The 26,928-nt window shown below is 40.2% G+C and overlaps 1 protein-coding gene across 2 annotated transcripts in view; it reads right to left on the minus strand.

The window, feature by feature from the left end:
• Nucleotides 1-255: 255 nt before the first annotated feature.
• LOC149449707 (uncharacterized) overlaps nt 256-26,928 on the minus strand; it is a 402,043-nt gene continuing 375,370 nt past the window's right edge. For both annotated transcript variants that reach the window (XM_089692868.1, XM_089692869.1), the window contains exons 11-19: nt 19,248-19,323; nt 17,414-17,473; nt 16,585-16,697; nt 11,679-11,829; nt 10,107-10,174; nt 7,022-7,092; nt 4,254-4,287; nt 2,404-2,451; nt 256-601 (exon numbers count right to left, since the gene is read on the minus strand). In XM_089692868.1, coding sequence (XP_089548994.1) covers nt 530-601; nt 2,404-2,451; nt 4,254-4,287; nt 7,022-7,092; nt 10,107-10,174; nt 11,679-11,829; nt 16,585-16,697; nt 17,414-17,473; nt 19,248-19,323 — 693 coding nt within the window. In that variant the 3' untranslated portion in view covers nt 256-529. The remainder of the gene's footprint in view (nt 602-2,403; nt 2,452-4,253; nt 4,288-7,021; nt 7,093-10,106; nt 10,175-11,678; nt 11,830-16,584; nt 16,698-17,413; nt 17,474-19,247; nt 19,324-26,928) is intronic.

Here is a 26,928-nt window from a genome sequence, read left to right on the forward strand (position 1 = left end):
ATGATGACCCCTATATGCATAGATACATTTATAGAGCAGGAGAACAGAATTTACTAAGTGCTTTAAAAAATCTAAGGTAGAAAGCCACTGTTTTCTTTAATGTATATACAATCGTGTCTGTGTGTGTAATTTATATGATTTCCAGACATCTATCAAAGCCTACTGAGCTACCGCAAGGATTCTTGTATGGCCTTTTCCTTTACAAACTGGGCACTTATGTTCTATGCCCTCACTTAATATAATAACTTAGCCATGAGCAATCCATCTTGTTTTTATTAATCAATAAGTAAATGACATATGCTATCATCTACTATAATCCTCAAGATAGTACATTGTATGCTTGACTGAACATCACATGTCCTAAACAGCAACACATACATTTAAAAAAAACAAACGATCATGGCAGCCTAACAAAAGCAAAAACTGGGTTTTAGTTTGGCACGAGAAACAACCAACATTTTATAGGAAACATTGAACAAATAAACTAACAGATAAGGCTCCTATAGTATGGAAACCTGCCAGTATCTTATTACTTGGATACAACTGTATTTGCTGTCGAAGATTCCCTCTCAGTGTACTTCAGTAAACAGACTGGAATGGCCTGAAAATAAGCATCACATTCAGTGTTATTCCATGCATATCTTTATAAGCAATCATACTACACACAAGCATGAACAACATTTAACAGAACACTTTGGGGTTGATTTACTAAAGGCAAAAAGACTTCACTTTTGCAAGGGAAGTTGTACTTCACAAGAGAATTCTCCCCAGGGCTTGGGAAATGGTGTGAAGCTTTGCTGACTTCCATTATCCAATCAAGTTCAAGTAAAAACACAGTTTTTTCTTTTTTCATTGCATGTGATTGGGTATTCTTTTCAAAGTAAAATTTCACCACATTCACTAAAGTCTAGGGCAAATTCCCTATCAAAGTGCAACTTCTCTTGCAAAGAGAACAGCCTATTTGCTTTTAATAAATCAACCTTTTGTTTCTATTTGCTCCAGTCTGCCTTACTTAAATCTCCAATTCCTGTGAATGGCATGTTTACTTTTAATCTTGACTTTCTGATGACATTAAAACAGCAGTCAATGCAGTTATAAAATCATTTTTAACAGTTATTACATTTATTGACATGCCGCCAATGAAAGCATCTGAATTGTCTCACTTTCAGCCTTCTGCAATCCCTTGCAAAGAAACTCTTGGACTGCATTGACAGAACAAGTTGTCTAGATCTGCCTGCCATCTCACCAGCCAAGGGGTGCAGATGACTTTGGCTATATAACAAGTTCCATAAAACCAGGAGTTAGTGAAAACATTGTAACATTTATTAGAAAACAAATATCCACACTTACATTAAGGTAAGGGAGGTGCTGCTTGAACATGGAGGGAAACAGTGTGTGAGTAGATGGAGTACTGAGTCTCAGCAGCAGCTGTCACATACATGGAGCTGGACCTGCCAGGGAGATAGAGCAGTGTCAATGTCTACAGCCATCCTCAATGAACTGGACAAGCACCGGGAAGTGGAAAGGGGCATGTACAACACATTTCAGAGGCCCCACCTTTGGATCCGGCCCCATGTATGTGACAGCTGCTGCCGCTCTGCAGGCCCTGTACTCCATCTATACATACACGGTTTCCTTCCATGTTTAAGCAGCACCTCCTTTACCTTAATGTAAGTCTGGATATTTGTTTTCTAATAAATGTTACAATGCTTTCACTAAGGCCTCGTTCACACCATACTTGCAGAAAAACTGTTGGAAACTGACGCGCAGATTTCACATGCCAGAGACATTAGTTTACATCAGTTTTCATGCTCCGTAAATGAGTTTTATACACATTGCAGTTCCTGCTCAGAAAAAATCTGCACGTGATACCAGTGTTATGGTGTGAACAGGGCACACAGACAACAATTGATTTTGTTGTGCCCTTGCAGAAAGCGTGCAGAAAAAATGATGTCTGCACCATGGTGTGAACGAGCCCTAACTCCTGTGCTTTGGCTACCTTGTGTCTTCTACACATTGCTGAGGATTCTTCATTGATCTGATATGCCTTACCTGCGGAACTCTCTGATTCATCCATCCATACATCCCTGATTTCCATCCTGCACTGGCTGTTACCACAGGCCGATGGCCATATGTACTCATTGTCCTGAGCCACTACCACGCCACATTATCAGCTTTGGAGCATCATCTCTACTAATACGTAAGTACGTTTTACATCTGGTTTATTTTTTCCTCCCATGTGGATTTTTCCTGTATTTGTAGTCACTACTGCTTCATGATTATACAGTTGGGACTTTATTTAATATCCATAAAAAACAGAACTAGCTCTAACAGCCAGACCAGTGTCCTGATTTGTGTTAGGGCATCCATATTGTACTATAAGAAAGAGTAAATTAGGGGTACCTGCAAGTGACTAAAAATCACAAACTCTGTAGACCGCCTTCCTGGAATCTAGGACACAGAAAAAAGAGAAGGGCTCAGAATGGACATGTAGTCTTCAACTAATTTAAAAATAAAATCATGCTACTAAAATGGCATAACCCAAGGCACATAGAAGAGGAAGGAGGTACCGTAATTAGTATGTACATTTTATTAGCTGGTTATCGGTTAATTATATAGACCTGTGGCTTAGCCTGACTGATTTTCCTTGAAGTGTATGAAAAGGCATTTTTACTAGTTTTAGGAGAGTAGAGAGAGAGTAGGGGTAAGACATTTTGTCAAGTTTTTAATGTTGTCTGTAGTAACTACTAAACACACCTGATGTGGGACTTTTATACTACTGATATCCACAGGTCATATGTAAAGAGACCAAAATATTAAACAATCAAACTTTATTACAAATTTACTTAAAAACATGAATGGTCCAACATATTTATAAATAAAATAATTTTAATGGAAAGAAATACATCTATATCCTTGAAACAGGTCAATGTATATTGTGGGCTTATCCCGCTTCTTCAGGACCAACAAAGAGACTGTAGCGTATAGCAAGTTTTACAGAAATAGAGTAATCTCTAAAACAGAAAATAAAACCATTGACAGAAGTTCATAAGTCATCTCTTTACATATCATATGTGGTTACCAGTAGTATAACTTAAAGACCCACAGCAGGTGTGTTTAGTAGGTACTATATATTTACAGGATGATACTCGGGTTATACCAAGAGTGATTCTGAGAGATACAATACACCCCATCTTAATCAATTAGCTACTTTAATGTTGTCCGTGTCCTTACTGGGAGTACAGGGAATCTCTTGAAAGGGAGCAAATGTTACCTGATTTAAACCGGACTTTTTTATGCATTCTTTGTTTTTTTAATGATATAATACTGTGGTTACAGGTGTCTATGGCAGCCTTAAAGCAGGTACAAAACAAATACTTCAGTGTATACCGTTTGGTAACAAGTACTTGTGAGCAGTAGTCTACCACTTCAATAAGAGCAAGTTAACCAAGGCTGGAACAAGGGGTGGGCAGGAGGGTCAACTGCCCTGGGCCCTGTGGTATTATGTGATGTGGGGGACATCATGAGAAGTTTGGGGGTGATGGGATTTTTATTGGGATGGGGAATTTGGGAGCAACAAAAGGGAAATTTGGGGGGAGGGGTATTAGGAGTGATTTAGGGGAATTTGTGTTGGGAGGAGGGAAGAGGATTTGCGCAAGAGGGGGGATTTGGAGGGGTGTTTATAGTAAAGGTGGTATGGTAGAGAGGGAAGGGGATTTTGCTAGTAGGGATGACAGGGGTTAATTTGTGCTGGGAGGGGAATTTTGAGGAGGGATATGGCTAGGATGAGGAATTGGGGAAGGAATTTGTGCTGGGAGGTGGGAGATATGGAGTGGGGGGGGGGGAGATGATTTGTGCTTGGAGGGGAATCTGAGGGGTAGAGCATTTGTGCCAGGAGGATTTGAGCTGGGGGGATGGGGGTGAAGATTTGTGCTGGGGGGGGGGGGGGGGAGTATAACAGGGGAAAGATTGCACTGGGAGAAGGGGGATTTATGCTTAGGGGTTTTTTTTTCGGGGGGAGGGGATTTTGCTGACACATAATGCTCATACATCTTGCAGGGGGGGAGGGAGCAGTTTGGCATGTTTTCCCTCGGCTCTTGATGATGATGTCCTGGCACTGAAGTTAACATTCACATAGGTATACCATTAATTTCCTACTAAAAGAAAAAAAAATGGCTTTATATACACATTCACACAACATGTAGCAAGTGATGACTGAAAATATGAAAGATGAAAAGATTGTAGGAGCTCACCTGAATGGAATCAAATCCAATTGGTGGTGATGTCCTGAAAAATAACAAGATGCAATAATTGGCTTCAATTATAAAAAAATTAACTTGCAAGTTTATTCAGAGCATGACAAACCTAACTATTACCTATATTAGTAAAGCCATACTGTATTTTGCAGTATGCACATTTAAAGTTACCTTCCCTCCAATGCTGCATCAGAGATCTCTGCATCTTTTCCACTCACAGCAGAATCACCATGGGTGCAGGGGATGATGATGGTCCAGGCTGCAGCAACCCTTTCATCCACACAAGGCAACTAGGAGTCTCCAAACCCTATTCTCATATAATTTGAGGCCTCTGTAAGCCCCCACAGTGTGTTCAGAAATTTTATACATGTGATGTTTTCACTTTTTAACAAATTATGATATGTTTTGTTCTGGGAAGCAGATACTGGAACTGACAATACTGGTAGCATTTACAGACTAAAATGAAATATCAGTTTTGGATAAGGTAGTGGGTTGACTTACCTATTAGCCTTTCAAAACTCATGGGACCCAATGGAAATCTGTCCATTGGGGACCCAAGATTTTTGAAGGCTAATAGGTAGTTTGTGTTTCTATACTTCGTTTAAGGCTGAAGACACCAAACATCATCAGCCTGCTTGCATTGAACATAGTGATGGGGGAAAACTCAGAACTCTAATGAAGGGGTTCTAATACTGAAGGCTCAGAGAAAATGGTCAGCAAATGATTTGACTAGCCAGCAATGACAGAAAACTGAATTATCGGGTTTGAGTGAAGCAAAGATCACTTGGCCATTCAGAATTTACTGTATTTAGAAAGATTTACAGCTGTGTTCAAAATAAAAGCAGTCAGACATCACTAACCTGATCAATCACTGTTTTTGGTAGAAATTATATTTCTACATGGAAAATAAATTACTAGCAGGTGTAGTAGAGTAATAGAAATCCAACAGACCCAACAGTCATGACATGCATGCTGCTGATTCTGTGTAATTGAATCACTAATTGAAAGGGGCATGTTCAAAATAATAGCAGTGTGGAGTTCTATTAGTGAGGTCATTCATTCTTTGAAAAACAGGTGGCAATTATTGCCCTTATTTAAGGAAGGAAGGCAGCAAATGTTGTACATGCTGGTTACAGTGCATTTCTCTCTGAAATTCTGAGGAAAATGGGTCGTTCCAGACATTGTTCAGAAGAACAGCGTACCTTGATTAAAAAGTTGATTGATATAAAGAAGTGCAGAAAATGATAGGCTGCTCAGCTAAAATGATCGCAAATGCTTTAAAATGGCAACCAAAACCTGACAGACGTGGAAGAAAGCAAAAAACTACCATTCGAATGGATAGAAGAATAGCCAAAATAGCAAAGACTCAACCAACAATCAGCTCCAGGAAGATCAAAGAAGGTGTAAAGTTCCCTGTGAGTACTGTTACAATCAGAAGACGCCTATGTGAAGCCAAGCTATCTGCAAGAAGCCCCCGCAAAGTCCCACTGTTGAAAAAAAGACATGTGCTGAAGAGGTTACAATTTGCCAAAGAGCACATTGACTGGCCTAAAGAGAAATGGCACAACATTTTGTGGACTGATGAAAGTAAGATTGTTCTTTTTGGGTCTAGTGGCCGGAGACAGTTTGTCAGACGACCCCCAAACACTGAATTCAAGCCACAGTACACTGTGAAGACAGTGAAGCATGGTTGCGCAAGCATCATGATATGGGGATGTTTCTCATACTACAGTGTTGGACCTATTTATCGCATACCAGGGATCATGGATCAGTTTGAATACATCAGAATACTTGAAAAGGTCATGCTGCCTTAGGCTGAAGAGGAAATGCCCTTAAAATGGGTGTTCCAACAAGACATTGACCCCAAACACACCAGTAAATGTGCAACATCTTGGTTCCAGACCAAGAAGATTGACATTATGGAGTGGCCAGCCCAATCCACAGATCTTAATCCAATAGAAAACTTGTGGGGTGACATCAAAAATACAGTTTCTGAGGCAAAACCAAGAAATAGAGAAGAACTGTGGAATGTAGTCCAATCATCCTGGGCTGGAATACCTGTTCACAGGTGCCAGAAGTTGGTTGACTCCAAGCAACACAGATGTACAGCAGTTCTCAGAAACAGTGCTTATACAACCAAATATTCATTAAGTGATTCAAAGGAAAGCAAAATCTTCAAACATTTTTCAGTTTATATAGTGAATGTTTGAGTCTGTAAAGAAGAATACAAACACTGCTATTTTTTTGAACAGTCTAATATTCACTTTTCTTCCATTTTTGTTAGAGGAACAACACAAATTTGATATATTTTTCTTCATGTTTTGATTTGGAATAGAATGTGTAGTGTTCCCAATGCATTTGTGTGTATGGAAATAAAAGCTATTAGAAGGATTTTGAGCGTTATTCACTTTTTTCAACACACTGCTATTATTTTGAACACAACTGTAGAATATGTATTAAGAAAGGTAGAAAGAATATTGCTTAAAATAAACATAGAACCAGTCTGGGAAATTAGACCTAAAGAAAGTGAAGGTGTAGGAGGCTGGAGAGGTGGGACCAAGCTTGACTTTTACAGGTTTAATGCATATAATTTCTGCTGCCTATATCTCTGAATATACTAATTTTGACATGACATTTTCATTAACAGCAATCTCTGTTTTTTCATGACATGTTCACTCTAAATTTCTCAAGGTGGAGATGGTGGTTTACTTGATTTCCTGTCTACTTGGGAATGTAAACCATTATGTTAATTCCGGATTCCATACCTGCTTGCTGACTTCACTGCATCAGTCTGAGTCCTGCCAATATACACATCTGCTACAAGCACATGATGGGCCTACAGGGAAAACAAAAAAGGCTGTTATAGGAATTGTGTAAACCACGTTATTTGATTACAGGCATTTTTTTTTTCAGAGACACAATAAAGTGTACATGGAAATGTCATATGTCCTCTTTAATCCAACAATATGTAGTGGAGTTCCTACTTATTGTAACCCACTCGAAAAAAAACACTTGACTGCTAACCCAGTGTTATTTACACTGCTTAGGATATTAAAGTCTTGCTATTCATTTAGTGTACATCAGTTCTCATAGAGATCAACTGTATGTTATCTAACAAGTGCCATTTCACATTACTATGAGTAACAGAAAACTTTTTTTACAAGGCCACATTTTTTACAGCTATTTTACACAAATAAAATGTAAACAACTATGTATGAATAATACAGAAAGCTGATTCCTATAGATCAAATTGTAATCATAGGTTTATTCTTCAGTTTGTTTATTTCTTCATAATGGATTTTTAATTGGTAAGCAATATACAATATTATGCCATGTGCCAGGGGCGGACTGACAACTCATGGGGCCCTCAGGCAAGAGGGGATCATGGGGCCCCTGTGTCCTTGCCCAAACTCAAAAAAGCCTATGAAAAAGGTACCAGGGGCATCTCATGGGGCCCCCTACTGACCCCGGGCCCTTGGGCAGTGCCCAAGTTTCCAAATGGTCAGTCCGCCCCTGCCATGTGCTTATAAAAGCTGAGAGAGATGAAGGATTCTATCTCCCATTCATTATTGTACTATTCTGGCACCCAGGGATAATTTTCTAACCCTGGCAAGTAATGGAATACTTCTGCTTGTTAGCTCGCAGAGAAGACAGCCAGGCAGTTAACTATATGTCAAACAAGAATATTTTCAAGTTGCAAAAGCAAATATATAAAGGCAGAGAAATTCAGGAACATATCTCTGGCACTAGTTAGTCACACTCTACTGGACTTGTTCTGTAATGTTGAAGACACTTCACAGCTTCTCCAAACCACTTCTTCAGTTAAAAACTGAAAATGTGGTTTGGACAAGCTATGAAAAGTCTTCAACATTATAGAACAGGTCTAGCTGAATGCAGCTACTAGATATACTATGCCCTAAATAAATGAGAAATTTCAGAAACATACTAATTATTTGATGACAAATGTCAACTTCTTTGACCCAGATACATTAGACTCCTTATACACAAACCTAACGATCACAATGTTGTACTGTTTCACTTTACTGCTGTATGATAGTACTCAAAGGAACTCAGCCCCATAGTAAGTTTATCGGGAGGGAAAACAACTAATTTGGATGTGTCTAGAGAATTGTAGCATAACTGTCCTGCAATGACCTGAAAGGGATCTAAAGCTTTTTTTGGGTTTCAAGCGTAACTACAGCAAAAAAGGTTTTTTCTTTTAGAAGGAAGAACCTCTCCAGGATTTATTTTACTTTGTTTCCCGTTGGGTGGGGGGTTTATCCTCGCTTTCTGTATCAGTAATACTCTATCATACTCTGAAGGCTGGTTCAGTGCATTTTTTTCTGCATCACAATGCATGCATTGTTTTCCATGTAATTCAATGGCTCTAGTTCACACCAGTGCAACTAGTTTCCAATGCAGAAAAAAAAGTAGAACATGCTGCATTACAGCTGTACCGGAACACAGCAAAGCGCATCAAAAATGCACCGGATGGAGTATGGTGTAAAATGTAGGCAGAAGTGCATCTGAAGTGCGTTTCTGCGGTGTGAACTGGCTCTGACACAAAAGGTGCCAGCGGGACAAGATGTAAATCTCCAGGTTGAGGAGATTTCCTCTTACTTCCTGTCTTAATGGCACCAAAAGTTATATATGTATTATATACAGACTCCTACAGTATATTTTTATGCATTGCCTATATATATATTTCTTTTATTTCTTGCATTTGTAAAGCACAGACATATTACACAGCATTTTACGGAGTGAACATACGCACATATGGAGTTTACATTATTCCCTACCCTACACTTATACGACACCTATTAATCTATAGCTAGGTTTTGTAAAATGGGAGGAAACCAGAGCACCAGGAGGCAATCCACAAACACATAGAAAACAGAATAAAAGTTGTCAAGCAAGAGTATTAGGCTGGCCTTAGATGGTCCCTGCTGATCCGGCCGAGATTCAAGCCATCTATGGGGCGTTAGATTGTACCCAAGTCGATCCATCAATCGACTTGGGTACAACCAGCATGCTGGATTTTTACATGCAATTATCTATGGCTTAACCATCACATTCAAAATTTATTATAACACAAAAAGCCTGATTCATTAGGCCACAACATCAGCAGCAATATTATCATGTGATAACATCAATTTAATCATCAAAATATGAAATGTTTTATATGTTAAGGCATTTATCTTTTACCTGCAAAGTAAACACCTCATTCACAGCTTTTTCATTTGGTGAAATATATTTTTTGGTCCACCACAGTGCTGCTAGTAGACTAACAATTGCACTACTGTGCTTCCATGCCCAGATCACTTACCTGGATTCTTTTCTAGCACATTATGTAAAGCCAAAAGGGATCATGGGACTTGCTACTATAAGCAACAACAACATCTTATTCCTTAGAAGTTTTTAGCATTAGAATACTTTTACATATGTGAGCAAGAATAATGATTAACATTTATAGCTGCCTTTCTCAACCTTTTTACCCCAGAGGACCCCTTGAACTAACTTTCAAGTTTTGTGGAAACCTTGATAAAACCAATACATTGGGAGACAATGTGAAAAATGCCCCTCAAAGTTGTCGCCAGTTGGAAAAATGTCCCCTGCACAGTGGTGGTCAGAAGGCATCCCTTACAGACACCTAAAACGATTATTGGTGTCATGCAGATGGCTTTGTCAAGTAGAGATGGACCTGGAACTATGCAGGCACCATAAAATGGGAAGTCAGTCAGCCACAGCTCAAGAAACCTCTGAAAACCTCTGGAAGAACCCTAGGGTTCCATAGAACCCTGGCTAAGAATGGCTTATCTACAGTACATTGTATTCTAAACACTGCCTTACCATGCTGATAGCTGCTGCAGGACTGGCTGAGAAGTATATTCCATTCCCATATTCTCCTTGCTGGACATCTAGAAGAGAAAGCAATTTATAAAAGTGAATTACACATCCTAAAAGAGCAAAGAAAGGTGATTACTAAGCATAATGGAAATCCCATGCACAGAAAAGTGGTTAGCAAGAACAATGGGGCCTTTTTCTGCGGTAACACAGGGGACTTCACCTTCCAGAGTTTTCTTGTAACTGTAAAGCTGGCCATAGACAGTTCGAATCTCGACCAGTTCAGCAGGCACCAGTCAAGACTAGAATTATGTATGGGCAGGCTGAATGTACAGTACTTGAGTACAACCAGCCTGTTGTATTTTACATGCGATTATTGCTAGCTGTCCCGCCGGCAGAACACAATGGCTCCGCAGTAGGTGTTGATGGGGAAACCTAGCAATGTTCTTTCCTGCGAAAGAAAATTGCTCCATCAATGGCCGACTTTAGACTCCAGTGTTTGGAGGAATAAAATCTGACCATTAAAATACAATAATTCACATAATCATATTTTAAAGGTATGCTGCAACACACCACACCATATTATACCAGCAAGTGGTACTGCAGATGAAATCTAAAAATTACAGATTACAAACCCAAGAAGTGTTAACAGGAAATACACACAGAGGGAATTTCCAGAAATCTGGAGGGGAATTCTAAATAACCTAAAACAAACATAGCTTGTAAACACAATATCTTTCACATAAACAGCTGAATATGTGTTCTTTGCTCTTGAATGTAATGTGCCTGAAAAAGAATTCACCTCAGAACCATAAGCAGGCCTGGACTGGGACAAAAAATAGGCCCAGCATTTTAGACTGAACAGTCAATATCCTGGGGGGGAGCAGGGGTGTACAAGGGCATTCACGGAGGCAGTTGGTGATGGCATATTCACAGAGTCGGTCTTCCGCACTGTAATATAAAGGGGGCTGCACTGTAAAGGGGCACTGTATTTTATCTCCAGCAAAGAGACATCCCCATATAGCAAAGAGACATCCCCATCCAGCAGAGAGACATCCCAATCCACAAAGAGACAGGATGTCTCTTTGTGGATTGGGATGCTTTTCTAGCACAAAACTACAAAAAACTGAGAGAGTTACAAAGAGAGAGATCACCTCTTTCTGAATATTTGTTTGCCAGCTGGAGACCATGCCAATGGTGATCCAAACCTGAGACTGGGAGTGAGGACACCCAAAGGCAGTGAAGCATTGTCCACATCACAGCACCTGCAATGCTGTCGCAAGGAAACTGGAGCACCTACTCACTCTCTGCTTCCCTTCGCTGATTACCAGAGACTACCTTCTACAGCAAGTCACTGCAACTATTTGTCCAATGCTGATACTGCTAGTAGGGACTGAGCCACTCAGAGCAGGGCACCAGGTGTACCTAATCCCAAACACACCCATACTGCATCTAATAACACACTTATTCCAAACCTGGACTGCACCTATACCAACCCTATTCTACATTATACGTTAGCGTTAGCTAGGGAGTCCATGATTTATTTGCTCTAAATAAGCTGCCTTCTTCTTTACAAACCTTCTGGAGAGAATCCTCTGTTCAATATTTCCACCAATGGCTCCAGTCGATGTCTCCTGTCGTAGTAATACATTCTCTGGTGCACATCAGTATCATGAAGCTTAGACACATAAGTTTTGACTTCTTCAAGGACTTGCCATGAGAGGGCAGTCTGACAACACAAAATAGATTTAGATGTTGATAATTCTGGGAAGGAAGCTGTAGACATGCCTTATACGTCAATACGTTAAAGCTGAACTGTAGTTATTTAATAATGGCATGTGTTGCAGCTGGAGCAGGTTTTATCCCTGAAAATGCCACCTTCTTGTTTACTGTTTATTTGTTACTATCACTACATGTTCTATTAGTGTAATGATGCTGTAAATGAAAGTACATTGATGTCAAATACAAAGCTGGGCAAAAATAAATTTCACAACATAAATTTGCATCAAAAATATAGAGTATACATTTAGTGCGGCACTGGCTGACAGGACTGTGGACCTGTGTCACCTAGGTTTCTCACCTACACATAATAAGTGGCCCAAGGGTTTATGGATGATGGAGAGAAAACACATTTGTTGTTAATTTTTAGAGGTTCTATCCTGGGTCTTACAACCTGGGGGCTTTGTAGAACTTTGGGTGGGAATGAGCCTCCAGTCCTAGGTCCACATCTTACCAGCTAGCCAGACCTTATTATTAGTCTCAGCTGTGCACAGGGCCTTACATATGTAGGCTGATTAATTCTTTGGGTTCTCCCGCTGCCAGAATGCTGCTTCTCCTGGACACGGTGGTGGTGGGGATTTTCTGGTTATAAAACTCCTCAAAACGCCTGGCTAACATGGAGGGGCATTTAGAGGCAGAACAAAAAGACCCGGATTGAAAATGTCCAGTGTGCATGAGGCCTAAAAATGTATAGTACATTTGCTGCCTGTTTGTGTTGAGAAGCCCATAAGGGGACACCCTGTTGTCAGGAACTGATTTGAGTTTAGTTCAGATTAGCAGATTATTGCTTGTTTTATGCTATGGACATGCTGTACAAAGCCCTTCTGCATTTAAACTGTTTGCTGTTTTGCTTCATAAAAGTGCAGGACAAAACTGCTTAGATTGTTGTTGGGTGTCCCTGTCTTTTTGCATGGTTTACTGCTGTCCTTGCCAGTTGAGCCTGTCCACTTTACAACTAACTGTATATATTGTATTTTCATTAGGTGGATGAAGTTTAATGCCTATTTAAATACAAAAAAGGTACAGTAGTTATAGTAGTTAACATGCTGCATTTACATATTTTATTCTACAGTCACCTTTTCAGTTATCTGCATAAAGGTATTATCAACCAGGCAAACATACGTATATATAACAGTATTAAGCAGTATTAGTAGGCTGCTTTCTGTGCAGAACTTTTTATTTTGATAACTGTGTTCCTTCCTGGTATCCTAACATTCCCAGTCTTTAAAAGAGAAGTTCAGGAATGTGAAAAAACAAATGGGCATACTTACCTTTGTGGATGCAGCATCGGTTCGATTCTGCATCTGTTTCCTGTCACTTGCTCGGTTCTTGGTCTTCAGTGAGCTGTCAGTCACCAGATCTCTGTCCTGCCCCTCCAGCACTCACTGGAGCGCTAGGCTGCGAAGGGGACAGGAGCAGTTGCTTCAGGCCCTCAGCAGCGTGCTGAGACTCTGAGCCAGCTGCAGGTCCTGGCATCTGGGTGGATCCTGACTTGAAAGTGACGTCAGCCAACAGGGGAGTGCAGAATGAATCACTCCTGTGATCAATAATGAACCCAATGTATAAAACAGGTACTGTTAGTGTTGCTCTGAGACACATCATTAATGTGCAGGGGCTTCTACATTGGATGGACTTAGCAATATTATGATGCATTCTCACAATCACATCATCATAAAAGATCACCAAATTCCTTCATCAGGTGCAGGAGGTTATAGTAAGAATGGTGATCACTAGCTAATGCTAAAGCATATCTGACAACATTTCTGATGCAAAGTAAGAAATTAAGAGGGTCACATCTCTGATTTAGGGTCATTTAATAAAGGCTATTAAAGGGTATAAAGGATATTTTCTCTGGGACCACCATCAACCCATGGTAACTAAGATAGAAAAACGGGGGGTTTTTAACTGTTTTTATTTTGGCCAGCATCCCAGGATGAAATGACATGTCTTGTTTCACAGCAATTGTCCTTTAGGAACCTAAGACAATAAGAACTTACTGTCATTGTAATTAAATAAATGTCAGAAATCACTTTGCACTAACAATATATTATATCCTCAAACTTAAACTTAAATGTTCTTGTAAAATAAAGCTTTTATAGGGTGATACAAAGTGGAGGACTGGGGGCAGGTGTTGTTATCACTTGTTCAAGGAAGCTAAATAAGGATTGGATCATCAATCATAATAGTCTGGTATTTTATTCATTGTTTGATTTAGGCTCATTATCATTTTCACTGAGCAGCAGTTATCTTGTTTAAAGCTAGCCATAGACAGTTCGAATCTTGGCCACTTCAGCAGGGACAGGCCAAGATTCAAACCACAAATAGGCATGCTAAATATACCCAGCTCGATTGATCGATAATAGCTGCTAGCAATAATTTCATGCATATCCAACAAGCTGGTTGTACCCAAGTTGATCGATCAATCTACTTGGAGACAACCAGCCTGTTGGATTTCACATGTTACTATTGCTAGCAACTGTTAAAGCCGCTAACAGCAATCCCTGTGTTCTCCCAGCGGAGACGGCTCCCACTGCCGGGAGAACACAATGGCTCCACTGCCGGGAGAACACAATGGCTCCACTGACTGTGATTATGGGGAAATCGAAATTCTTTCCTGCAACCCATGGTTAACTTACAAAGTACTTCATTGTTTAGAATTGATTAAGTATATATATATATATATATATATATATATATATTTATTTACACTATATTGCCAAGTGTTTTGGGACACCCCTCAAAATCATTGGATCCAGGTGTTCAAATCACCTCCATGACCACATTTGTATAAAATCAAGCACCTAGGCATGCAGACTTCTACAGACATTTGTGAAAGAATGGGTCGCTCTCAAGAACTCAGTGAATTCAAGTGTGGTACCGTGATAGGTTGCCACCCGTACAATAAGTCCATCTATGAAATTTCCTTACTACTAAATATTCCACGGTCAACTGTTAATGGTTTTATAACAAGATGAAAGCAAACTGGGAACAACAGCAGCTAGGCCATGAAGTGGTAGGCCACGTAAGGTGCCGAATGCAGAGGTGTAAAGCACGCTGCCACTGGACTCTAGAGCAGTGGAGATGTGTTCTCTGCAATGATGAATCATGCTTCTCTGTCTGACAATCCAATGGACTTGTCTAGGTTTGGTGATTGCCAGGAGAATGGTACTTGTCTGATTGCATTGTGCCAAGTGTAAAGTTTGGTGGAGGGGGGATTATGGTGTGGGGTATATTTCAGTGCACAAAGCAAAGTCCATAAAGACATGGTTGAGCGCATTTGGGATGGAGGAACTTGACTGGCCTGCACAGAGTCCTGATCTCAACCTGATAGAATACCTTTGGGATGAATGAGAGCAGAGACTCCGAGCCAGGCCTTTTCGTCCGACATCAGTGCCTGACCTCACAAATGCACTTCTGGAAGAATGGTCAAACATTCCCATAGACACACTCCTAAACCTTGTGGAACGACTTCACAGAACAGCTGAAGCTGTTATAGCTGCAAAGGGTGGGCCAACTCAATATTGAACCCTATGGACTAAGACAGGGAAGCCATTAAAGTTCATGTGCGTGTAAAGGCAGGCGCCCCAATACTTTTGGCAATATAGTGTATATATAAAAAGGTATTACCACAAACCAAGTTTTTTAAGTCAACACCCACCTTTCACAGTGCCACTTTTAGCCCAAAGTAAAGTGTCTCTACCATAAAAGGGCCAGTTGGTTTTGTTTGCTTTCCAGAACGAAAGTCTCCAGTCTTCCCATGGTGACACATTTATAAGATCTTTGCCTGAGGCCTACTAAATTGCTTATGCCTTGATAAGTTTAGATTTCACTCAGAAAAGCCATACCAAGCATACTATGGCTGTTTTTTCTTGTTTGTTTAAAGAGTCTTACTATTGTTTTCAGGATTCTATGTCCTTTGCAAGCTCCCTATCCTCCACTGAAGCACCTCACCACTACTAGTGTAGAGCAAGCAGTGCTGTTATTTTCGATCACTTGCACCGCTCCAAGCGTACTGCAATTCCTATACAGCTAAATGCAGGTAAATGTGTAGTGTAGTCCATCTAAGGGGCAAGCAAGAGAGGGTGACTTCAGGGGTGTATTTACCACAAGGCTAACACAGCATTTGCCTAGGGCGGCATTCTTCAGGGGGGGCAGAACTGCCCCTTGGAAGAAGGGACAGAAGAAGGGACACGCACGGCATGGGGACCTGATGGGTTCCGAGAGATTCTGTGGGTTTCATGATGATGTATGCACAGCCCGACTCTCGTTCCTGGGGATGTCTGGAGCTGTGAAGGTGAGTGTCTTTCTCTCTCTCGCCATGGGGGATGGTGGCTGGTGTATGGGGAGCAGTAGTAGTGGAAGGCTCAGGTGGAGGGCAGGGGTGCTCTTGGTCAATGTCAGGCTCTTTCTGCGGTAAGAAAGGGGCGCCAATTTTTGTGTTGTATAGGGCAGCACACAACCTAAATACACCACTGGGTGACAAAAGGACAAATGTAGTCACCCTAGAACAGAAAGTCTGAAAATTGAAGAATAAAGGAAGAGATAGATAGAAGGTACATTCTACTTATGTTTAAACAGTCTGCATTTATTTTAATTTATAAAAATTGCGAGTTTAGTTCACTAAAGATTTTTTGACTTCTGAAATCTATGCTATAGTTGTTACTGAGCCAATATCCTCATCATTCCAACTCGCAACTGCAGTTACCTGAACAATTTCTTCCAAAACTAGCATGTGACCTTCTACTTCAATCTCTGTATCAGCAATGTCTTGATCTTGTATTGTCATAGGCATGTGATTTTCTTTTTCCTTCTGCACCCCTATTTCAAAAATCCAGATACAGGTTAGAAAAGCACACTGAAGTATAGATGTGCATAAACACACATACTTTACTTTTTAATTTTTCAGTTAATTTATGTTACAAAAAGCGAATGGAGACACTGAAATGAGGAAAGAAAGCCTGCAATTGAGGAAAAGAGATTAAACTGTGGGAATTAGGTTAGGTTCATCATCATCTGCCCATAATTAAGGATACATTTTGGGTGAGTGTAGCTAGTAGGGTGACACTGTGGGTATACACAAAATGCAGATACCAGGGAGCTACTCCAGTGTGCTCTAATCCAGCAACCCAAATAATCTGGGGGTGTCTCCGATAAGCAACCATGTATTAAACAGAAAAGAAAATTGATAGGAAGAAAACCTTAGGAGTCCTATCCGTTTTCTATTCTGTTTGATACATGACATTGTAGGTAGCATACATGAGTTTTGTAGAGCCTTCACCAAGCAAAATGGCAAAAAACTACATATAAATGGCACAAGTAAGTGGCATAGCCTCTACACTACAAATCCACATTTCTGATGCAGCAAGAATAATATTACAAAAATGGATTTTGGGCCATTTGGGTGTTTTTATGACAATATTTAAGTGAAAATGTATAGTTCTGTATTGTGATAAAATGAAATCCTAATGTTTCAGATGCTGTTTGTGTTCTGTTGTCCAAGAACATAAAATGCCTCAAGCATCAGAATGTCTCACCTAGCTGTAAGGATGCAGTGTTCTCTGCTTCCATGATCTGGCGCTCAAGAAGTTTCTTTTCTGTTGAAAAAAAAACCCAAACAGGCTGGATATAAATATAAAAAAATATGGGAATAAGGAGGATTTTACTTGTTAAGTGTTCATGTTGCTCCAGTCATCCAATCTTTCTTTAAGTGTTATTGCACTTATAAACAGCTGTATTACACCTGTTAGAGCACTGTGAATCATAAACAATTGCCACTTTTTAAAAATAAATGACAGTACTGTTGTTTTTTTTTCATCTTTTGTTACATTAAAATGCTGCTGATAAGCCTCAGCCTTTTTACAGCTTCTTTGTACCTACATTCAAGTACTGCTGCAATGGGCATTTCTCAGGGTGGGATTACCAATGGCAACATTTTGTTGAAACACCCACTTGTCTCTGCCACTAATGTACCTCCATAGTCTCTGCCACTAATGTGCCTCCAGCATACATCTGTACCCTAGTATACCTCTGTACCCCCCTGCCCTCCTCTACCACCAATGACCCCCAGCACAACTCTGCCTTTAATTCTCCTCCCCTGGCTTACTTCTGCATTCAAAGACCCCCAGCACACCTCTGCCTTTAATTAATGCCCTCTCCCCAGCACACCTCTGCCTCCTATGCCCTCCTCCAGCATACTGAGGCCTCCAAGCCTCCCCCCCGCACATCAATGCCCCCACAGCACACCAATGCCATAAATGCCCCCCTCAGTAAAACAATGCGTCCACTGACACCCCCCTTCAACCCTGCAGCACACCAATGCCTCCACTTCTACCCCTCCAGCACAATACTGCCTCCAATGTGCCCCATCCCCCCCTTTCCCTCAGTACAACTCTGCAGCCTAAGGGCTCGTTCACACTTGACTTTTTTTCCAACTCTTGCCAAACGCCCCTATAGAGTTTGACAAGCGTTGGTCCGGCGTTTGCGGAGCATTTTTAACGCTCCGCAAACGCTCCAGAAACGCCGCATGCACGGTTTAGCGGTATTTGCTAGGCGTTTGCCAAGCGTTAAAAACGCCCCACAAACACCTATAATGAAGTTTGAATGGTGTTAACGCTCCACAAACGCCTCGCAACCGCTTTGCAAACGCCGGCCGGGCGTTTGCGGAGCGGCACCATAGACTTGAATAGGAGGCTTCAACTCCTGTGCTGCAATGTGCAGAATTTTCCAAGGCGTTTGGAAAACGGTAAAAACACTTCCCAAACGCCTGTCTGCCACTTGCTAACATGGCTAGTGTGAACGTAGCCTAACACTTCAACCTCATGATTGGTGCAGTTATCTTAATATCTGCTTCCTCACAATTTTCATATGCTGCCAGCAGTGTTAGAGCCTGCCCACAATGTGAAGAGATAGCATTTCACTATCCAGAAACCAGAATGCCTGTCCAGAAGAGACATCTTGTCTACTTCTTTGTATATACAGTGCACACTAACGGAGAGGGAGGTACTGCAACACAGTGACAGCAGACTGTCAGTATCAACATGGCATCGGTCACACATAAACACACTTAGAGAGCCTGTATTCCCAGGGACAAAGCTGAGGCAGGACTGTAAGCAAGAAAATGGGACTTCCTGGCAAATCCGGGACTGTTGGCTAGTATACCATAACGGAGAATTTCTCTGCAGAAAGATGCCACATGACGTTACAATAATGTGTACAATAATATGAATATTGCATCACTTAAGAGCTGTTTCACGGTTACATGTTGCATGGGGGGAAAGGGGATATATGTGCTGTCATTCCTGGCTATAGGAGGTAAGAACAGTCTATACACGTCCCAGATTACTGGTAGTTTAGGATTTCATTACTCACGCAGCAGTTTTTTCTCCTTTCTTTCATTTTCTAAATCAGCAGTAAGCTTCTGAATTTCATTCTTCTGTGATTTCACCTAAAACATGGAGCAGTGGTTGTAAGATATTAGTCCTTTTTATGGTCACTGCTTATCTCTTCTTGGTTCAGTGTCCCTCCTAATTGCTTTAAAGTATAACTTCACTTTTGCTAAGAAAAAACAAAACGCCTCTGGGTTATCTATGTACAATGCAGGGATTTTCTATTCTAAGGAAATAGCTGTTTATTTTACCATGCCCTTTTCAGGCTGATTCCTGGATTGGGAGGAGTCTGTGTTGATTATAAACACCTGAGCAAATCTCAGTGTTCTAAAGAGGAAACATGTGGCATCTGCATCTGTAACTCCTATTGTAGGAGATGACAAACAAATCAGTGAGCAAATCACAAAAAGCAAGAATTAATATTTCTGGGGGCATTCTGTACACAAACAATATACAGAACGCCTCCAGTTTATCATAATGCAATCAATGTTTTCACATTTTTCGAAAATTACAGCAGATGCTGATTGAAACAAAAAAACATGTTTTTTTTACATTACAAAATGGTTTCTGTAGTAATTTTATCTGCTAATTTATCTGCTATAATATTTTTTGTAACAAAATTAGAGTTTTCCTTAGAAGTGTATGTATTCGTTTTAGAATAGGAAAGGATTAGAACCCCTGTCATATTTTTATTGCTTTCTATGTTCCTGTTAAATAGATTCATTCTCTTTGCCCTGTTCCCTATTGTCACCAAGACAGAAAGTGGTGGGATATCCACAATTTTAGAGTTGTCAATAGAACAAGAGGTGAAGGGAAATCTGTCAATGGGGACACCTGTTCCAGTGACAACTGTCTATGAGAGAAAACTCCTCTAAGGCTGGTCATACATTATACAATTTTCTTGTACAATTTTCCTTTAGATTTACCAAACCATATAATATGAGGTCAAACCTAAACATAGTTGAAGGTAAATCTAAAGGAAATTGAACAAGAAAACTGTATAATGTATGGCCAGCTTAACTTTATAGATATTTTTTTTTCAGCATTTCACTTAGATGACTTAGAAAACAGGACAACCTTACAGCAAGTGAGGGTAATGCTTTTGTTGTTCCTTGAAACAGAAGTGTGGGATTAAAAAAACAAATAAATAAACACACATACTCACCTATATGGCTGCAGCATTAATCCAATGCTGCACCTGTCCTCCTCTGGCTATACACCGAGAGCTGAGCGATCAAAGGCTGCTGATCGCTCAGTTCTTGGGTCCGCTCTGAGCAAAGAGTGGTGACTGTCAGTCATCAGCTCTGTGTTCTGCCCTTCCAGAGCTCAGTGAAGTGCCAGGCTATGTAGGGGGTGAGAGCAGCATCTGGACGGATCCTGACATTAATGTTGGGATCCCTACAGAGCCTGGATCGGCTCTGTTACCTCAGCCAACTATGGGCTTTAGCCCACTGTTGGTTGAATCTAGTTTATAAGAGTGCAGAACTAAGTGCACTCCTGTCGCCCATAGAAGTAAGGCCAAAACAGCTTTGGCCATACTTCTCCTTTAATATTGCTGTCTAATTTGCCTTACCCTTACTGCCATGAAAATTGAAACACCTGGCAAACCAAAATTAGTCTAAATTCATGTTGTTTAGACGGCACCTCCTGTTGCTAATATAAATTCAAACAAGGAAATTGGGACACCTTCATAGTTATCACAGTAGGTATGCAGACTCAGATACTAAAGCAACTACAACTACACAGTTTCTGAGCGGTATAAGAGAATGTCAGACTATGTCATACGTTGGTGGCAGCTAAGGGATTTTACACAAACTTCACAAGACCACTGCTGGCAACCTGATGGAAGCAATCAGGTGGCTTTAAAGCTGCCCAATTACTTTCTGTGAACCCCAGTACTGTGCCCTTGTGTTATAACCCCCACCATGCTTCCCAGGCTCCGCTGTCCCACCTGTGGGCCCAGGACCCACATGGATGTCATTGAGTGGAGGGGATGAAGACCAGTGAACATCTGTGTATAAGGTCACTTCCAGGGCAGCCATGGAAGAAGTTAATGGAGCACAATATGCGCTTGAATAGCTTCAATGAAAGGCAGGTGAGACATCAGGGGTCTGAAAGACTCCTGATATCTCATTAAAGAGAACCTGTCGCAAACAGTTTGTCACATGGGGGCGTTTTATCTCTTAAGTGATATAAAGTTTTAATGGAAAAAAGGCCCCACTGAGCAGGCAGATGACAGGTCAGATTGGATGTCTGCAGGTGTAATCAGCCACTCCGTGGAGGAAAATGGAGGTTCTGATCAGGTCAGTGATGCACATGACGAAAGCCCCAAAGGACTCAAACTGTTTGGCATACAGGACATACAGGGTGATGCTGACACAGGCAGAAAGTTTTGCAAGCTTTGCAAAAGAGAATCTTTTTGGATACATCAGCTGGGCTCCCTGGTCCCTAAGGGTCTGAATGATGGTTTAGATATTCAGTCTCTAGTCTAATTGGATCACTCTCTACGGGTGCCAGCATTGACATCCACCACCAGTGCTCCCCCCCCCTTTTGAGGGTTTCCCTCCAGGTCTTTGGTGTGATAGCATGGTATATTGACCCCCCACCCCCCAGGAGTCTAAGATTACATTGCATGCATGTGCATTACAGTATGTGGCCCTATGCAGACATATATATGTTTACAAATTGGTCTGTATGCTCCCATAGATGTATTCCCTTTCTCCCTACTGGCATTTATGTAGTATTCAGCAGGTGCTGGTTCTTATATTTGCACGTCTATTTAGTACTGATATACACATTACTCTCGCATACGCGATTTGTATTAAATACACGAAGTGTATTTTTATATTTATTTTCAATTTCATTCTTATTTTTATTTTAAAATTTTTATTTCTTGATTTTATGTCATTTCATCATGTTATATTATATTTATATTTCCATCCATTTTTTAAATATATACATTCTCCGGGTTTGCTAATGCCGCATATATAGGGGGGATCTTCCTTCACCCCACCTCTGTTATTGTTATTTTTATACATATATATATATATATATATATATATATATATATACAGTGGGGATCGAAAGTTTGGGCACCCCAGCTAAAAATTTGTATTAATGTGCATAAAGAAGCCAAGGAAAGATGGAAAAATCTCCAAAAGGCATCAAATTACAGATTAGACATTCTTATAATATGTCAACAAAAGTTAGATTTTATTTCCATCATTTACACTTTCAAAAAAACAGAAAACAAAAAAATGGCGTCTGCAAAAGTTTGGGCACCCTGCAGAGTTAATATCTTGTACTGCCCCCTTTGGCAAGTATCACAGCTTGTAAATGCTTTTTGTAGCCAGCCAAGAGTCTTTCAATTCTTGTTTGAGGTATCTTTGCCCATTCTTCCTTACAAAAGTCTTCCAGTTCTTTGAGATTTCTGGGCTGTCTGTCACGCATTGCTCTTTTAAGGTCTATCCATAGATTTTCAATTATGTTGAGGTCAGGAGATTGTGAAGGCCATGGCAAAACCTTCAGTTTACGCCTCTTGATGTAATCCCCTGTGGATTTCGAGGTGTGTTTAGGATCATTATCCATTTGTAGAAGCCGTCCTCTCTTTAACTTCAGCTTTTTCACAGATGGCATCAAGTTACCATCCAAAATTTGCTGAAATTTTATTGAATCCATTTTTCCTTCTCTTCGTGAGATGTTCCCTGTGCCACTGGCTGCAACACAACCCCAAAGCATGATTGATCCAACCCCATGCTTAACAGTTGGACAGAGGTTCTTTTCATTAAATTCTGTGTCCCTTCTTCTCCAAACGTACCTTTGCTCATTCCGGCCAAAAGGTTCAATTTTAACCTCATCGGTCCACAGAACTTGTTTCCAAAATGCATCAGGCTTGTCTATATGTTCATTTGCAAAGTTCAAACGATGATTTTTGTGGTGAGGACGTAGAAGAGGTTTTCTTCTGATGACTCTTCCATGAAGACCATATTTGTACAAGTATCTCTTTATAGTGGAATAGTGTACCACAACTCCAGTGTCTGCCAGATCTTTCTGGAGGGATCGTGCAGTCAAACGTGGGTTTTGAATTGTTTTTCTCACAATCCTGCGAGCTGTTCTGTCTGATATTTTTCTTGGTCTTCCAGATGTTGCTTTAACTTCCACTGTTCCTGATGACTGCCATTTCTTAATTACATTCCAAACAGAGGATATTGACATCTGAAAACGCTTTGCTATCTTCTTATAGCCTTCTCCAGCTTTGTGAGCGTCAACTATTTTCAGTTTCGGTTTTCTAGACAACTGCTTAGAAGAACCCATGGTGCTGATTGTTGGGGCAAGGTCAGATGAGTCTGGGCATTTAAAACCTTTGAGATTGACATCACCTGGTCTTCCCAGACGATGATTGAGAACAATCCATGACACTGGCAGGTCTCAGCTTTGCAAAGGGGGCAGTGCATGCTATAAATTCTGCAGGGTGCCCAAACTTTTGCAGACGCCATTTTTTTGTTTTCTGTTATTTTGAAAGTGTAAATGATGGAAATAAAATCTAACTTTTGTTGATATATTATAAGAATGTCTAATCTGTAATTTGATGCCTTTTGGAGATTTTTCCATCTTTCCTTGGCTTCTTTATGCACATTAATGCAAATTTTTAGCTGGGGTGCCCAAACTTTCGATCCCCACTGTATATATACTTCACCCCAAAATGTATCAAAGCTGATTAACACCTTTTTTTACTAAGGCATGTTTTTTTTTTACCAATAGTTTACAAAATAAAGGCCATTGGATGGTATTATTATACTTTCTATTACAGAGAACTATTGTATTCAATTATTTTACTGCTCCTTTAAATAAAGGTTGTAATTTTCAATAGAATATGATACAGTCATAGCAAAAGTATTGGCACCCCTGCATTTCTGTCAGATAATACACCACTTTGCCCGGAAAAGTGTTGCAATTACAAATGTTTAGGCATTCTCATGTTCTTTTCTTTTGTTTGTAGTGGTATGACACAAAAAAGTGGAGAAACAAAAAGCCAAATCTGACACATTCCTCGCAAAACCCCAAAAATGGACTAAATAAAATTATTGGCGCCTTCTCAAAACTGTAAGAAACAATTGCATTCCAAGTTTGTGAAGCTCCTGTAATTTTTAATTAAACTCACCCGTATGAATTAACAGGTGCTGGCAATATTGAAATCACACTAGCAACCAGTTAAAATGGTGAAAAATGTACTCAACCTTGTGCGCCACATGGAGCATGGGGAAAAGAAAAAGCAGCAAAGAATTGTCTGAGGATTTGAGAACAAAAATTGTGGAAAAGCATGGACAATCTCAAGGATACAAGTCAATCTCCATTGCTTTTAATGTTCCTATGTGCACTATGCGCATCATTGTCAAGAAGTTTACAGCCCAAGGCACTGTAGTTAATCTCCCTGGACAAGGACGAAAGAGAAAAAATGATCAAAGATTACAACAAAGGATTGTTGGAATGGTGGATAAAGAACCTCAATCTACTCCCAGACAAATAGACAAATTCAAGCTGATCTTCAAGCACAGGATACAACTGTGTCAGCTCGCACTATACGTCACCATCTGAACGAAAAGGGCGCTATGGTAGGAGACCCAGGAGGACCCCACTGTTGACACAGAAACATAAAAAAGCAAGATTGTAGTTTGCCAAAACTTACCTGAGGAAGCCAAAATCCTTTTGGGAGAATGTGCTGTGGACAGATTAAAAAAAATTACAGCTTAATGGTAAAGCCCATTATTCTACTGTTTTCAGAAAAAGAAATGAGGCCTTTAAAGAAAAGAATACAGTCCCTACAGTCAAACATGGTAGAGGTTCACTGGTGTTTTGGGGTTGCTTTGCTGCTTAAGGCACTGGATGTCTTGACTGTGTGCATGGCACTATGAAAGATGAAGACTACCAAAGAATTCTGGGGTGCAATGTAGGGCCCAGTATCAGAAAGTTGGGTCTCCATCAGAGGTCATGGGTCTTACAGCAGAACAATGACCCAAAGCACACGTCAAAAAGCACCCGGAAGTGGTTTCAGACAAAACGCTGGAGAATACTGAACTATCCAGCAATGAGTCCAGATCTCAATCCTATAGAGCACATGTGGAGAGATCTCAAATCAGCAGTTGGGAAAAGGAACCCTTCCAAACTGAGAGACCTGGAGCAGTTGGTGAAAGAAGAGTGGTCCAAAATTCCAGAGGTGTAAGAAACTCATTGATGGTTACAGGAAGCGATTGATTTCAGTTATATTTCCAAGGGGTGTGCTACCAAATATTAAATTGAGGGTGCCAATAATATTGTCCAGTCCATTTTTGCGGTTTTGCATGGAATGTGTCAGATTTGGCTTTTTTTTTTCTCTACTTTTTTGTGTCATACCAATACAAACAAAATAAATAAACATGAGAATGCCTACACATTTGTAACTGCAACAATTTTCTGGGTGAAGTGGTGTATTATCCGACAGAAATACAGGGGTGCCAATATTTTTGGCCATGACTGTAATTTAGCCCCTAGAGGACATTGTTTTACCCTAGGTTCACACCTAAGCATTTTCTGCAGTGTTTTGCGTTTTGCAGAAACGCATTTCAGTCCATTTAACATAATTTCCTATGGGACACATTTGCGCGTTTTCACCCAGTGAGTTTTTTGGAAAGGGTCAGGGATTTTTTTTAAAACGCAGAGAGATTTCAGGTGTGATTTGCAAGACACCCGACACAGATGTCTATGCAAATTGCACCAAAAGTAGTGCATGTACTACTTTAGAAAAAAAAAAGGAAAAAAGTCAGAACAGCACCAATTTAATAATTCATGTAATTGCGGACAATAGGACAACTTGGCATATGATTTGCAAATCGCATGCCTAGTCACACCCAATGTGACCGGGGTGCTAATGAGATTTACTGATCAGAAACCCATACTATCACAGAATATGAATACTACCTGCTAAGTTCATAGGAGGGAAAGTTTACTTACAAAACTGGATATGTTTTTTTTACAAAAAATAAGACATAAGCACTTAGGATTCATATACTCAAGGAAAGATGTGGTGGGTCCTATGAAGGCCATGTGCTATACTACTTCGAAGAAGACCTAATGAAAACACACTATTTCATTATACATAGCAATAAAGCCTTGAAGTTAAGAGCAATTTAATGCCTACAAACAAGCTAAAAAGCTCTTTCAATTTAAACATGTTCAGATTGTCCTTTTCTGTTATGAACACCCAATTAAGACCTACATCTACAAAGCACAAACATTAGCTAGGTATTACAGAGAGACTTGATGTTTTCAAACAGATATATATCCATAGCACCCAACTGTCCCTGATTTGCAGGAATTGTCCCTCTTTTGGAACAAAGTCCCTTTGTTCCTTTATTCTCCTCATTTGTCCCTCATTTTGATCTGATGTATATACCTGTATAAAAATGCACTATTTATCTATTAAAGTGTTTTACTGTACAAAATTTTTCATTACATTTCTAAACTGTTGCATTTATAGATTTCAAAAGCCAGTATAAAGGAATAGTATTAAAAAAACACTTGTTGGTTTAACCAATCATATTTTGTGCCTTAACTGAAATGAAGAACGAACAAAACATATCCTTCTGTACCTGTCTCTATTCAAAGCACATACTGTCGTGTGATTTCTC

The sequence above is a fragment of the Staurois parvus genome, unplaced genomic scaffold (assembly GCF_062004578.1).
Source record: "Staurois parvus isolate SC_StPar_1 unplaced genomic scaffold, SC_StPar_1.0 ptg000607l, whole genome shotgun sequence".
NCBI lineage: Eukaryota > Metazoa > Chordata > Amphibia > Anura > Ranidae > Staurois > Staurois parvus.